Genomic DNA, 16,362 nt, shown 5'->3' with positions numbered 1-16,362 from the left:
TCTGTTCATGTTGGTGGGCACACCCCCTTGGGGGTTGGACAAGTTGGTGGACACGCCCCCTTGGGGTGGCCATGTTGTTCTCCTTTTTGGTTTCCAAAATATGGTCAGCCTACTGCTGGCATAAGACGAGATGGAGACTGAAATGAACCAGAAAGAAGAGGCTAAGGGTAGAGTCTTGCTTCAGCCCCTAATAAAAATTGGTTTTAAATTTAACCCCATCGTGATTACACCTGTGATCCATTATTTTATGTTAATAGGTTCTTGCCTCTCTCCACCACTGCCCATTCGTATATTCCTCAGGTGTACATATCTGACACCACACTTCTAAAAAATGTCCATAAATTCCTAAATATTCCAAACAGCATTATGTTATGGAAATTAGTATAATTTATTCTGGGTGCAGATGAAAGATTTCCTTAGCACATAATTAAAAGTTTTGTAAAGATACAGTGGCACTAAGTCTGGCCATAGTTCTGTTGGCAATGCAGAGAAGCAGTGATTGCTAGAATGACAAAAAGGAGGTCCGTCTCCCTGGAGCCCTCTGCATCAGTTATGTAAAGTATGGACAAACTTTAAACAAGTGCCCTCACTTGGTCCACTTAAACACCAGTTCATCTTTAATTCCCAAGAGCTGCTCCCTCTCCTAGTACTTTAATCATTGATTGACTGGACTTTCCACCCTGCATGCTGTTTTAAGCACACAAAAAGTCCATATGTTCAACATAGTAGGGAATTTGCTAGGCTGTAGATCACAGAAGTGAGTGTGAGACAAGATGTGTCTCAAGGGAACCCCAGGAAGCCATAAGGAATGTAAAAAGTCACAGGGTTAAAGCCACATTAAGACAGCTGTTATGTTAATGAGACTTCTGCTTTTCTTGTAACTGTGGGTCACTGCTTTGGAAAAATATGAACATTCATTGTTGCGTTTAAAGCTCACATGTTCCAGCATTGCATATACAATAAATTAAAGTGGATAGTCCTAATTAACTGGTTTTTTAAAAGGTCTAAGTGGTTAATTTTTTAAAAAGTCCAAGTGGTTAATTTTTTCTGGCATAACCAACCTAATTATAAGTTCCATTGTTAGATATTTTCAGTACAAATCTTCTTGGGAAAAATCATCTGGTTTTGAAGCATTTGCCTTTTAAGCAATCTCTTTTAGATAATGGAAGTGTGACTACCTGAATCAGTTTTGAAATATACATTTATACCCATTTTATTTACCTTCCATGGCCCAATATTATAAAAGTTGGGTAGCCTTTGGGGCAGCTTGTTTTTCAATAGAATCTGGTGCTCCAACAGCCTTGTGCAACCAAGTGCAAATAGTAGATCAGTTAAGCAGGCATATAATTGCAAAACAAGGTGTTTCTGAGCAATGGCTCCTTTAGAGTTCTGATTGCAACCCAAAGCAGATTCACCTCCCCACTGACATCAGAGCCAACGGTCTGCACTGCTGCCAGCAGATCCCTACCTACCATCTGCCCATCCCTGTTACAGACCATTCATAGTCCCAGTTAGGAGAGTTCCGAAAAGATTACAAATGAGGAAAAAATAAAGATGTCTAGCAAATGTACACAGCAGAAAAACCATCGAGGAAACTGGAAGTAAAGCTTTGAAAAGTCTCAAGCATGCTTGGTTTGACTCTTCAAAAGCTTTTTTATAACTTCCCAAGAGTTTTGGTGCCAAGGGTTTGTTCTAGATATCCTTAATTTTGTATGCTTTTAATCTTTTAAGATCATAATGGTTTTGAAAATTTCAAGTTCAACCAATTTCAAAGTAGTAAAATTTCATTACTTTTCTTATGTAGGCAACATATCTCACCAAAGAAATGTCATTAGTTCAGCTCCATTCAGAAAGTCAGTAACTAACTATTAATAGGGCAGGAAATTTTTCATATACCTGTGCAAGTTGATTTAGATCTATGTTTGAAAATGAAACTTAAATGGTTCGTGGCTGGCTCTGGGCCAGACAACCATCTTTTACACAAGATTTTACACATCTTTTACAACACATGGTAAGAATCTGGATATGTGGAGGGGGAAGGGGCTTGCACCTACTCTTCCCACTCCTGATTGTCATGCATTCAGTGTCCCTTTGTAAACAGAGCCTTATGTAAGAATAAGTTGTATGGGTGTATGATCTTGGACATTGACAGAGAAGGGGAATAGACTCCAGGATCTGAAATAACATGCACTATACAAAACAGACTGAAGACCAAGGACCTGATTCATCAGGCACCCACTGCATCCTCCCCAGTGCCTTCGCTGAACACTACTCCATCCTTACTGACCAACCCTCTCCTTGGTAGCCTTCCAAGAACTATGCTTCTGGACTAGTTGGACCAAGCCTCAAAATAAACAGGGCACCTTTGAAATAGCCTGATACAACTCATTCTTCTTCACCAAGAAAATTCACTCACTGAAGAACAACTAATTCAAAATAGCAATTGTATTCCTTCTCATCTACCCGATTAATAGACAATGAACTACAAGCTTTAATATGTATATTCACCTGAACCCGGGCTTCAGTGAGTTTAGCTCTTTGTGCGAGTTCCTCCCGGGTGTAAATATCAGGATAGTGGGTCCTCTCAAAAGCTCTCTCCAGCTCCTCTAGCTGCTCTGCCGTGAAGGTTGTTCTACTACGACGTTGCTTTCTTTTTAATGGCAAATCTGGCTCAGAATCGATGTCAGAACCTTCATCTGACTGCGGCGCTGAAGCTGAAAAGAAATAAAGCAATGGAGCAATTAAGATTTGGCCAGCGGATGGGGGAAGAATCTAGAATTCAAGTAACAGGAGGGGGCATTGAATAAAATGCCTCATTCAAATTAGTCCGGATTGTCCAATGAACCAAACAATGAACGGTCTTGTCTGAGAGAGCGACAGCATATTTCATTCAAGTGACTGAATAATTCTCAATAGTTCCTTCAGTTAATATAGTCACATTTCTTCCTTTTGGAATATCTGGAGGCAGATTCCAACTTCCTTGCCTGGGTTTAATTTATTCAAATATATTCCACACAATTTTTCCAATGACCTCAAATATTTGAAATCTAAGCCATGCAGCTTCGTTGTTGCTGTAATTAATCAAGTAAAATCACAAGGTCTTGCTCCCAAATCAAACCCACAAAAGTTCTCAGTAATTTAAATGTTCAAAAATGCACTTCCAGTTAATGAAAAAGGTTTCTGTTTTGTTTTTTAGCTATGACTACTAAAAACGATACGTTTGGAATGTGAGGACTGCCAAGGCCTACCTATTAGGAGATGAACAGAAAAATCTTTTACATGTCTCCTAAGAAGTAAGTCCCACTGAATTCCATGGGGCTTACCTCCAATTAAGTGGGTAGTGGGCTGCACCCTGAAGAGAATCCTGTGGCTTTTAAATAGCTTGTTTGCTTAGGGTTGCCTCAGTGGCTACTTAATTTCATTTGTGTCCTTTCCTTCAGTACAATAAATATATAGCAAGTTAGAAATCTGGTTTTAAAATCATGTCTTAAATAAGTAGCATTCACATATGGTACCTATATATCATCTTAAACTAATATGAACATCCTGGGGAGAGGCCACACCATATTTATTACATTTTTATCCCACCCGTACTGTAGGAAGCTCAGGATAGTTTATTCTATTCCATTTATCCTCACAATAACTTTGTGAGATAAGTAAGGTTGGGAGAGCATGACTAGCCCAAATTATCCAGCAAGCTTCATGGCTGAGAGCAGTTTTAGTCCTGGGTCTCAATCCCAAACTCTGTCTGTTATACCACAGTGGTTCTTCTTGGTCATCTGCTATATCTGTTTCTGGACTCTGTTGATAAAGGGGGAAATGGAATCCTTCCAGGAGTAGAAAACTGGATGCAAACAGTCTCCAAATAAATACAAAAAGCCAGAGCATTGCTCTCAGAGAACAGCAGCTGCCCACTTGGTACAGCTATGTAAATGGAAACAAAACTGATTCTGGATTGTATGTTTTTCAAGAAAAGCATCTGGTCTATGAAGCTCAGTCAAAACACAACAGACGAAAGTCTTAAGACTAAGCAAATGTTGCATTTTTCTTAGAGAAGTTAGTGCCTTTCCAGATGACATTTTGTTGTTGTTAGCACAATAATTACACAGTTGTTACTCAGTTGTTTCCCTGGATCCAGTCATTGATCCTCAAAGAAATGCTTCTGTTGTGGAAGGATTGTATTTCCTTAGCACTCAAACTGAAATAATTTGTTTCTGGAAAATATATCTCTACCACCCACCCATCCACCCACCCACCCCCAAGATATGGCCATCATCATTCATGTGTGGTGTGCAGCCAATGTAGTTTGGAGACCCAAGTGAGAGTCAAGAGGATAGGGTTTGGTCAACATTAGCTATATCTGACCTGACTCATTTTGATTTTGGGGGAAAAAAATTGTTCGTGGTACTATGGTTTTAATTAAAGTTATTGCTGCTCTCTGAATCTGCATTTTCTTGTAGCATTCTCTGTTTGGTCATTGTGATTATGTACCTGGTGATTCTATGATCCTACGGGGTCAGGTGGCCCTATAAGAGTGACGTTAGGGATGCTTTAGGGTGGATTCCTGCATTGAGCAGGGGGTTGCTCGATGGCCTTGTAGGCCCCTTCCAACTCTGCTATTCTATGATTCTATGACTATAAGTAAGGGAAGATATGGCATTGGAGTTTGAATAAGCCAGGTGTCAGGAAGAGAAGTCCGGCATTTTACATCTGTTCCGTCTTCTGGCTGTTCCTCCAACTGGAAACTTTTTCATAGTCTTACAACAAGCCTGCCTTCTGGCCTACTAGTGCTGTCATTTAATGTTAGGTTGGTCCAAAATAAAATGTCTGTCATCCATGATTTGATAATGTATGAGAAGACCAACCTGCTTTGCACCACAGAGACTTTGGTGGAGAGGTAGGGAAAATTAGACTTGCCTAGCTATGCCGCTCTCCTGGGTATTTAGTGCAGCATCAGCATAGGCTGGAGAATGGGGGACTGGGAGTTGCTGTGATTTGTAGAAGTTCCCCATCCTTCTTCAGGCGTCGCATTTAATTGGGTGCCAATCTGGAGTATTTGTACCATATGGTGGGCTTCCGTGTGAGACTGGGGTAGCTCAGCTGGTTGACACATTCATCCCCAAACTCCCTCTTCCACTGAGCACAACCTATGCCTGTCCTGAGGGCAATGAAGCAAGTAGGTCAACAGTTGAAATACAGGGGGAGGTAAATCCATTACAAGTCCAATCAAACATGTTAGTGTCCCTTATCAGGCCTACCCTTTGGTGGCAAAGAAACCATTTTTCTCCACCATTGCATCCTCTCAGTGTCATTTAGCAGAGATTTTCAAGTGGAGGCCTTTTGTTATCTGTCCCACAAAGAAATTTAATAGAACCCTTGGTAGCAAGCTGTGACACATTTGCCCTTTACTTGGGCGGCAAAGAAACTCACATCTGTCTTGACTTGGACTCCACAGTCAATGTAGTGCCATCATGGCGATGTCCAGAGCATTGTCTGGTTTCATTGGATGGTTTTTCAGCTATTGGAACCTTAGGGTGTGGGCAAAGTGCTTGGCCAAGTCTGGCCAACCACCTGTGTGCTCCACTCTTGCCTGCCATCCTTATTAAATCTAGCCGGGCAAGGATGTTTGAGTTGAAGAAATTGTAAATGTCTCTTTAAGAGAGGGAGAGGTTCCAGCTTCTTTAAAGGGATGCTCCAACCAATCCTGTAGAAATTTAACTTGGACCTGGAAGATGTTAACAACAATAAGCCAGTAGCTAACATTTCCTTCCTGGCAATGGTGTGCAAGTGAGTGGTATATAGTCAGCTCCAGTCACATTTAGGGTCAAGGCAGACGTTAATTTCATGTTTACTCTAGTGTCAGCATGATCAAGATCAAGCCCACAGTTGTGGGAAAGGGTTAAAAAAACCCTATCCTTCAATGCTAGGGTCCCAGTCTGGATTGAGCCTTCTTATGCTTATACTAGAATAGGGCCAGTCCTATCATTAGGCAGAGTGAGGAAGCAGCAGATATTGAGGGACTCCGAGCAGTGACAGGATGCTGGAGGATGAAAGTGTTTGTACCACACAGCCTGCCCTGCCCTGCCTAAACTGGCCTGCTGCTCTCAAGTGAGGTGGAGGCTGCTGTCCTGTCACCAGTGTTGAAGTAAGATTTTACTGTCCCATCTTTGCCTCAGGTAGCAAAATTACTTGGGGCAGCACTGCCCTAGAATAAAAATGGGGGGGAAGCATAGCTGCTAGCTATGTCTTTAAAGTAATATCTGCTTTAGCCCTCAGATGAGACTAGATTTCAGGACTTGTTCCTATTGAGCTTTAGAGCTGTTTTGGTGACAGAAATTTCCTTGGTCATTCTGTGGAATAATTGTTGCCAAAAGAGAAACAGGGGAGAGTGTTATCCTAATTATTTTCTTAGACCTCTCAGCAGTTTTCAATACCATTGGCCATGGTATCCTTCAGGATAAGCTCTCCAAATTGGGTGCGGCAGACACCACTTGATGGTGGTTCCATTCCTGATTGGAGGGCTGGCCTATTCCAGAAGGTGGTACTGAGGGACCATTGCTCTACGCCTTGGCAATTGTGCTTTAGGCCTTAGCTAGACCAGGCTATATCCCGGGGTGATACCCAGGATCGTCCCTGTGTGTCCACATGATGCACAGGGGATCCCAGGATCAGGGATGGATCATCCCTCCCTTGCCCCGGGATACAGCCCTACACTTTAGCCCCGCTTTTTCCGCGGTCTCGGGCTGAGTCCGAGACCGCGGAGCATGTGACCCATTTCTGCGGCTTGACCCCACTCTGCACGATTACTCTCACAGAGCCAGGAGCTCTGTGAGAGTAATCTCACAGAGCTTACTCTCTGCCCAAGGGGCAAGGGTGGGGGGGAGCAGGGAAAGTAGGTAATTTTTTTTAAAAAAAACGTACCTTTGCGCACGATTGTTTGTGCGCTCTGTCCCCTTTAAGAATTTTTTTTTAAAATGGCGGGCGCGACCAGGCCCGGTGCTGCCATAGGGGCAACTCAGGTGGCGGCTTAGAGTGCCAAGCAAACGAGGGCGCCGAACAGCGTACCCGGAAGCCACTCTTCTAGAGCGGCTTCCAGGCACACTGTTCCAAAGCCGCCGCCCCGGCCTCTGCCCAACCCCAGCGTCCTGGCTCCTTCGAAGCCCAGACACTGGGGTTGGAGGCGGAGGCTTCAGTATGGCATGCCAGGAAGCCACTTCCAGGCGCGCCGCTTCAAAGCCTCTGCCCCACCCCCCAACCCCAGCGTCCTGGCTTCAAAGCTGGGAGCGGGTGGTGAGCGGGCGAGCGAGGGGAGAGCCAGAGCAGTGAGTGAGCGAGCAAGCGAGCGGGGGTGGCGGGCGGGCGGGCAAGCGAGTGGGGAGCTGGAGCAGTGAGCGAGCGGGCGAGCGGTGGCGGCGAGCGGGCAGTGGCGGGGGGCGGTGAGTGAGCGGGTGGGTGAGCGAAGGGGCAGTGAGTGAGCAAGCGAGCGGGGTTGGTGGGCGAGCGGGCAAGCAAGTGGGGAGCTGGAGCAGTGGGCGAGCGGGGGCGGCAGGCGAGTGGGCGGTGGCGGTGGGTGGTGAGTGAGCAGGCGGGCGAGTGAGGGGGCAGTGAGCGAGTGAGCAAGCGGGGTGTGAGCGGGCGGGCGAGCGAGCGAGGGGGGCAGTGAGTGAGCAAGCGGGGGTGGGGCGGAGGCTTCAGAACGTGCCTGCCTAGGGCGCAATGTAGTCTGCCGCCGGCCCTGGGCATGACACCTCTCTTCCTGAGGTCGTCACGCCTTACGTGTAAACGAGGGCAAGATCTCACGTTATTCACAACACAACTCTCCCCCCGGACTTTCAGGTAGGTCTCGCTAAGGCCACTGTTTCACACGGAGTTCTCTTCTTTCCCTCAAGCTGCTTAACATATACATGAAACTGCTGGAAGAGGTCCTCTGGTGATTTGGTTTGAGGTAGCACTGATGTGTGGCTGACATCCCAGCTTCACGTGCCTTTAAAAGCAGACTAGAAACTGCAGCTGGTCCAAAATAAAGATGCAAGATTACTACTGTCAATCACATTATTCATGGTTTATCAGCTGTACCAGCTCCCAGTCTTTTTCTCGGCCCAATTTTAAGTCCAGGCTTTAACTTTTAAAGCCCTTAACAACTTAGAACCAACTTATCTGAAAGATGACCTTCTTCTGCATATATCTACCCTTAGAGGATCTGTACGCCTTTTCAGTGGTGGCATTGTAGCGCTCTCTGTAAAGATTTGCCTGACACCTTCCTTAGCATCATCTCACCAGGTGAAATCTTTTTATTCACCCAGGCCTTTTAAACAATCTTGCAGTTATAAGTCTGACCAACTATCTGGTCTCATGTTTTTGCTCATTTGTTTAGGCTGCATGTTATCATTTTTGTTGTGTTTTAAACACTGTGTTGTATTTTATTCTCAGTTTTGTAAGTCAGCTAGAGAACCTATGCCAGTGGATTGCCATATAAACATGGTGAATGAATAAGTGAATATATTTCCTGCCTGCCTTCCCAAATATCAAGCACTCAGAAAATATCCTTACAATAGATTTGCTACTTTTACAACAACAACAAAGTCTTGAGCTTGCCTAAGAACTAAATAACAACTGAGCTATATTTGCTGAGCTATAAGCTGATCACCTCAAAACTGCACATAGTACAGATACCAGTGACACTATTATACTTTCTTTTGAGTAAGAACAAGTTGAGAACAATCTGGATACTACCTGGTAAAGGGTAACAAACTGAATTTATAATGTTTTCTCTCACTTGTTTCCTACAAAATAAGGGCATGATCGAGTCAACATTAAGTACTTTCAGAACAATCCAAAGTGGGGCCGGGGAAGAGCAGAGTGGTAGATCCACCACCATATTCCAAGCCCTGCTAGCTCATTTTGCCCAAAGCAGAAAATGGAGGTGTGGAGCCTTCTTCCTTTTTTGCTACCACAGCTCCAGTCTAGTAAAGCTGAGAGTCTGAAGGATAAGGCCTTCAGGGGATCCAAAGCCACCAGCACCCCATGCTAGAGCTCCCCACCTATCTCAGGGTACTCAGAGCCAAGAGAGTCGCTAGTGACTCTCTGCCCACCCAGGCACAGCACAACTATCCACTATGGAAGAGCCCACTCACTCCACAAATACCAGAGCTTCTTTCTGCAGACAAAAGGTTGGCAGAAGTTCATCTCCACTACATCCTTAATCTCCAGCTATTTAAAAACAGGAAGGTTAGGATTGTACTGTCAGGAAGTAACCCTATACTCACTTCCTTGGAAATAAGTCTCATTGAACTCAATGGGGTGTGCTTCTGAGTATACATGAGCAGGATCACACTATCCCGTTGAGTTCAATGGGTCTTTGAGGTGCCTACCTTTGACTAGATCATATCTTACCCTTTTAAAGGCATTCACCTACACACTCTACTGGCACTGCCCACTGACCCACACTATCTCACAGAAGATGAAGAAAAGAGGAGCGTAATCAGTCTTGAAAAAGATCAAGTACAGAACAACAGTCAGACTCCACGGGATTACAAATTCCTCCTTTAAGAATGGGAGGAGAACCCCATAAGCGCCAACCACCAGTGGAAAAGCCGCGACGTTTAATTAAAGAAGGAATTACAGAATTAGAGAGTGGTTCTTTGTCCCTTAACCCCACATGACCTGTTTGGTGGCCCCAGGAAATACTTCATCCAAGTTAACACTATTATACACAAAATCTTTGCACAATTTCATAGGGATTTGGTCACATGGAATTCTGTAATTATCAGTTCCCCGAGGAACATCATAACCAGACATGCCTAGGCAAAACACTGAACAACAATTAATACTCAGAAACACTCATTCTGTTCATTGTTTGTCCTCTCAGCGGGGTATTTCATTTGAATAATTAAAGAGGGAAAACATGACAACAATTTGAAAAGCATATATTTATTACAAATACGATACAATGCACTTTACAGTTATCTAAATAGAGAGGCTTCCCTCTCCAGAGCTTGAATGGCATGGCTTCGTTAGCAATAATTCAGTATTGTAAAACTTAAGCAATACAATGCTCTACTCTCATTCTTCCATACTCTAATGTTGAGTTTTAGCAATTTCATTTACTGCTTCAAAGCAGGAGGAAACAGAGACCTGCTTCAAAGGCAGCATCAATTTCCCATTTAATTATACATCTTGATTTACATTTCCTACCCCTGGTTTTCTATCAACAGCTGGGGTGAGGTTCATACACAACTAGACAAAGTGACATAATGTTTGGTGTTGTTGCTGAGCTAACTTCAGGATGTTCTAAAATGTGTACAATTTTTCATTCAGTGCTGAAAATGTTGTGGTGTGTCATGAAATTGGACATATAACTATGCCTATTTTCCACATTGTTTGCAAGTTGGTGATGTATGCTGAGTTGTAACTAATACTACAATTTACCTGCTAGTGGTACTAATTTGGCTGGCAAAATACTCTCTGTCATATTAGGAAGATGGACCTCCCAAATTGGCTGGTGCATAATGAATTTTGAAATTCTGAATAACAGAATTCTGAATAACAGAATATGTGTTAATAATGTGGATTATAGTGACAGCAATACATTTCTTGGTTGCAAGGAAATTTATACTTCGAAAATAATATCTGTGTGTGTGTGTAGGGGGGGTTATATTGAGCACATGCAAGTGGCTCCCTGGGGATACTTATGCACATCCCCTGAACCCCTTGTAAATCAAACATAAACCAAATACACCTATTTTCCTACATCAAATCTTGGATAGGATGTAGCTGGCCTGTTGCCTGCTTTAGATCTGAAGTATCCTTTTTGTAGTGAAATCTATGCGAGTGACCCCTATCATGTTTACTCGGGTGCAAGGCAGGAGGAGTGCAAGTAACGCTGGAACCCCCTCACGGTCTCACAGTAAATGACAAATGACACTTTCCCTTTGTGAACTTTGGGATTTTTGTTGACTTATTTGGCGGCTTTTGTTGAGTCCTTAGAAATGGCCTGTGGCTGAGGCTATTCGACCAATTTCCACGCTCCATCTGTGGTATCCATCAACAGGGCCTTTTACACGCATTCAGGCCTCTGACACCTGCCTAGCAGGATGCAGGAGACACAAAGAAAACTGAAGTGGATGAGAAGGGGGGAGATTGTGCGGAGTTTTCTTTTTCTTTTTTTAAGGGGAGGTTGAACTGGATGCTCTGTAGGGGTTAATCCATGTCTCTTCAGTCCAGAGACTTCAGCACCTGGAAGCTTCCTTTTATTTATTTTTTATTCCCCCCACCCCCAGGGAAACCAGGGGAGTTTTCAAATGTTAAATATATGACCTTAGCACTAGAAAACACAACACACACACACACACACACACACACAAACACACGTCCTTTCCAGAAAACCTGCAGTAGGCACTGAGCTTCTTCAGGAGCTTCCCAATAAATCCCAGTTGGTGTAGACACTACAAGCAGTAAGCAGTGTGGCTTACTGTTGTTTTTAGATCCTTGTTTGTCTTAACCAAAAGGTTCCACCAGATGCTATTTTAACTCTAACAGGAGGGGAAATGCTAAGAGGAGTCTTTTATTGCCACTGGAGGATGGTGGTGGTGGGGAGAACAGAATGGCCCCTAAACCATTTTGTCCAAACATTTCCATTTAAGGTAAACAGTTCCCATTGGAATCTTCAACATAATTAAGAATTTAGATACTCAGCTAAATACTCAGTACTGCTGCTTTCTAGAACAGACACTGCTGCTTCGGCTTCTCTCCCTCTCCCTCCCTCTCTCTCTCTTTCTCCCCCTCGCTCCTCCTCCCACCAGTAATACTGTGCCATTCCTCCCCTCGCCTCCTTTTGAGAGCTCAGATTCACAGCGAGAGGTCATTAAAAAGAAAATAAACCCCTGCCAGGTCTGGGCTAATCAAAATAGTACAAATAAATTGTGACACTTAGCAACTCCCCAAGTGCTCCCAACCTAGGAGGAGCGTACAGATTACTTATGAATATGGTAGGCAGCAGGAGACAAGTTCAGAAGGTCTAATGTCAGTATGCAACCACCTGTGCATTGTGCCAAGCTCACCACATAACATGATTGTATGTTTGTTTAAGCTAAGGACCTAGAAACTCACTTTGTAGCAGACTATAAGGGTCAGCAGCACACTCAACACACACTTGCATATCAGTGACTAGGTCGGATTGCAAGACCAGCCTTTTCAAGGTTGTAATTTAATCCATCATCTATATGGTACTCCTTTTATTACAGGAAACTTTTGGATTATCATCTGAAATCCTCCACACATTTACTCAGGCATGAACAAAGGGATAAGAATGGCATATATTATCAGCAAGCATATGAAAGCTCAGAAATATATTTGACAACAATGGATAGGTTTTTATATTCTGCTTCTGAAGATGTTTTCCCTTTGTTGAATTGTCTGTAATTTTTTAAATTGCATTGGTTTTATATGTCTTATTATTTATCAACCTGGGCACTTTTTGGAGTGGTAATGCAGAATAAAACAAGGGTGGGTAGAAGGTCCAGCAAAGATCACCAGTGACTACTAGCCAATTTCCATTGGACTACCAACTGCCAGCTAGTTGCTGAGATTCTGGCAAAGAATGCTGGACTGGGACCTTGATTGGATCCAGCAAGTCCCTTCCTGGGTTTTAAGCAAGAATGCAGACCTTGGAGTTCTTAGTAAAATAAAAACAAACACATTGAAATTAGGAAAGACTGAAATCAGGAAAGAAATTAGCCCACTCTTGTAATGAAATGTTAACAAAAATTAAACACTATAAAAATTAAACACTATAAAGCATTGTTAGATGAAGGCAGGTACACTTGTATGAGACGAAATGCATGATACAAGCATTTCATACTAACACAAGTCAGCAAGTTCCAGGGGCCTGGGTGGCTATAATTCTATTCATTTTGCTTTCTAGAGTTGCCTTCCACCTGGAAAATACAGGTTTTAATCCAATGCAGTCTAATCCAATCTTTCAGTCACATTGAAATGGGATTTAAACAGGCTGAATTTTGTGATTAAGTACATCCACACATCTTTACATATAGCTACCAAAGATCTGAACAAATTTGCTCACATCTCAACACTTAAGCTTTAGAGAAAGCCAAAACTTAGAAGACATGTATTTATATGTTTCAGTGGTTCTTCCTTCTAAGGGGCATCCATTTTCATACAGAGGATTCTCGTACACTCTCCCGGACCTGCCAGCATCAGAGATCATGTGCTTCCTGGCCATCTTAGGCTGAGGAAACCTCATCATCTCTGGTTTTCTGACTAGGAGATGTCACAGATGGCTCTGTCACAGCTTGACAACAAATCTCAGAAATACTATTGGGATTTTGTTTATGTGGGTGCTCATTGCCCTCAGACACATGAGTTTGTAGGTAGATAGATGTCATCTTAATGTTGCAAGAACACTCACAGCTATAATTCTAACACATTATGAATGATAAAATCCTGGTTTGTTCTTGGATCCTACCTGCAATTCTGGGGTGTTGGCTGAAACTGAAATGTAGTTGTGATCCTGTAAACCTTTCCTTAGCATGCTAATCTTGTGTCTTTGAAGGGCCTGCTTCTCTTGCAGTTCCCCTTCCACATTAAGTACATATTCATTTTTATTCTCCTTCCCATCAATAAGCCAGCAATGTAGTTTAGTCTAAACTCATGCTCATGAAGTTTTGATGGGGATAACATTTCATATTTCAAAAAGCATCAAGCCAGCATTGTTTCCAAATTTCCATTAGTCATCTTTTTCAGTCCCATTCTGAGAATTCTTATTTCTCTTTCAGCTAGTTCATTGGAAGTTGGATCATAGCTTGAGGCTTGAATAATGTTAATTCCATTTTTTCCCATGAGTTCTTTAGTTCATGGCTGATTAAATTTGACCTTTTTAAAATTTATTATATATTTTGAATATTTTTGGATCAGCTCTTCACTCAATGTGTGCTCAAGGTGATACACAAATAAAAACAATGAATATATTATTATATATTATTATTATATAATTATAATTATAATTATATTATTATAATATATATATATATAATAATAATAATAATAATAATAATAATAGAGATTAATAATAAAAACAGAGAATGGGGTTAACTATTAAATCTCAACAGAATGATGTTGTCTTCACCAGCCATCTAAAGGACAATGAAGAGGAGGCTATCCCAACCTTCTCAGTGAGGGTGTTCCACAACTGGGGAGCTCCTGTATAGAAGGGCCTGTCTTGAGTACGCACCAACCTCACCTCTCTAAGTGATAGAACAAGTCACAGGGCCTCAGATGATGAATGGACATTTTAGGCAGCCTCATCCAAGAGGGAGAGGTCCTTCCACCTCCAAGCCATTTAGGTAAGAAACAAACTGGAAGCCAGTGCAGCTTTTCAAGATTATTGTTATATGGTCTGTAAAACACAACGCCAGACAGCAGACTGGCTGCTGCATTTTGCACTAGCTGAGGTTTCCAAAAACTCTTCAAGAGGTAGCCCATGTTAGAGTGTGTTACAATAATCTGAAGTGAATATAAATTGATGTATCACTGTGCCCAGATCTGTCTTCTCCAGGAAGGAGCACAAATAGTGCACTAGATGAAGCTAGGCAAAGGCATTCCTGGCTGCCACCACCAGCACCTGACCATCCAGGAGCAACACCGTATCCAAGAACACCTCCTATACCTGAACCTTCAGAGGGAGTGTAGTCCCAGTTCATACATGGCAAAGATCTGTTGGAAATTTCATAGGTCAATTCTGTGGTCATTGAGTTCACCAGGTGCACTTTCAACCACTTTAAATTATCATCTACTGTGGAAACATCATCCCCATCGGGCCTGCAAACTCTAGATAGAGCCAATCCACAGTTTTTCCTGGCCACACCCACAGATGAAGAGATGCCATACTCTTGCCTATTGATGCGCTTGACATTGGGGACAGTTCTTGACTACCATTTCCAAGATATCCTCCCGGTGTGAACACAAAATGTAGCTATATGCCAAACTCTACACAGCTGTACTTTCTGGGTATGCTGAATGCAGTAGTGCCAGAACTTGCTATTATCTGGAGTTGCCAGACCCATTTTTCCAGGGCCAGAACTACACCAAGCAGAATATAAGTGGATTGAAAATGGTATATGGAACTTGTCATGGGCCCCAACAGTTGTCAGTGCACTTCAATACTGTTAAAAAGCAGTAGTGTAGATCCTGCCCAGGAAAGGGCATGAATAGTGCAGCAGGGTGAAGCAGCATGATTCAGGAGCCACATTGAGATTGAAGGCAAGAACTGGTGGCTAAATGGTGTGGCAAGATTTGGTTAAAGTCTTTGCCCTAACAGGGGGCTCTGCTTCAAGCAGCAACTATCTTTGGCCAGCACTAGAGGATGCCCCCATTCTCTATGCTTAGTTCTGTACTCCTAGTATGAAATGAGTTCTTTTCATTGATTCTCTTTTGGCTGTTCCTGTCATGTGTACTGTATTACCTGGGACAGGATAGGATCCTACATATTTATTTAGAAATATTTTTATACCGCCTGTCATACAACATATCCAGGTTTGCTAAATACAGGGCATCTAGATGACTGTTTATCCTAGGGATTGCCGCAGGATCATCCCTGTGCATCTACATGACTCACAGGGGATCCCAGGGGCAGGGAGGGATGCACCACTTTTGTCCCGGTTTTTCCCATGGTCTCAGGATGATCCCAAGACTGTGGGATGTGTGGGCACCCATTCCAGTTTTGTCCCAGCTCCTTGTGAGTAAACATGAGGAGCCAGGAGCTAGACAGGAACCAGGAGCAACTCTAGAGTTCTATGGGGAGAGCAAGAGGTTTTTTAAAAAACAAAAAACAACCACCTACATTTTCATAGGCGCACTCCTCCGCTCAGTCCCGATTAAAAAACAAACGGCGGACACAACATTCTCTTCCTCCTAGGACATCGCATACGTGCATGTAGACTGAGGGGGAGGATCGCACGATCATCATATCGTGAGATAATCCCCCTCCACCCTCCTCATCTAGCCATGGCCATACAATCTTGTTTGGGAACCCTTACTAGGCTCTGCTTCAGATTTTCAGCCAACAGTAAAAATTTCCAAGGGTTTACCTTGCAGGGGATGATTGAGGCAGCAGGAGTCTGCAAGAGGCATTGGAATTTAGGGTGGCTACTTCCACATCACCAAAAAGAGAGGACAAAAGAGGGAACCAATTGACATGAAATTTCCATGTGCAAATTTAAGTAGAAATAAAAGCTATCTCACCATAGTGAAGAAGACTGACTAGGTGACCTGTGTCCCTGCTTAGTCTGCTGTCCATATGCTAAGTGGTGATGGAAAACTCCAAGGCTCTTTCTCTCCCTCTGTTTG

At 43.1% G+C, this 16,362-nt stretch overlaps 1 protein-coding gene across 2 annotated transcripts in view; it reads right to left on the bottom strand.

Moving 5' to 3' along the window:
* Positions 1–16,362, bottom strand: part of PAX3 (paired box 3) — a 134,134-nt gene that overhangs the window by 35,721 nt on the left and 82,051 nt on the right. For both annotated transcript variants that reach the window (XM_063132225.1, XM_063132226.1), the window contains exon 5: positions 2,509–2,714. In XM_063132225.1, the coding sequence (XP_062988295.1) occupies positions 2,509–2,714 (206 nt within the window). The remainder of the gene's footprint in view (positions 1–2,508; positions 2,715–16,362) is intronic.

The sequence above is a fragment of the Elgaria multicarinata genome, chromosome 8 (assembly GCF_023053635.1).
Source record: "Elgaria multicarinata webbii isolate HBS135686 ecotype San Diego chromosome 8, rElgMul1.1.pri, whole genome shotgun sequence".
NCBI lineage: Eukaryota > Metazoa > Chordata > Lepidosauria > Squamata > Anguidae > Elgaria > Elgaria multicarinata.
Note: the sequence above shows the minus strand (reverse complement) of the source record. Positions and strands in the feature narration are given on the sequence as shown.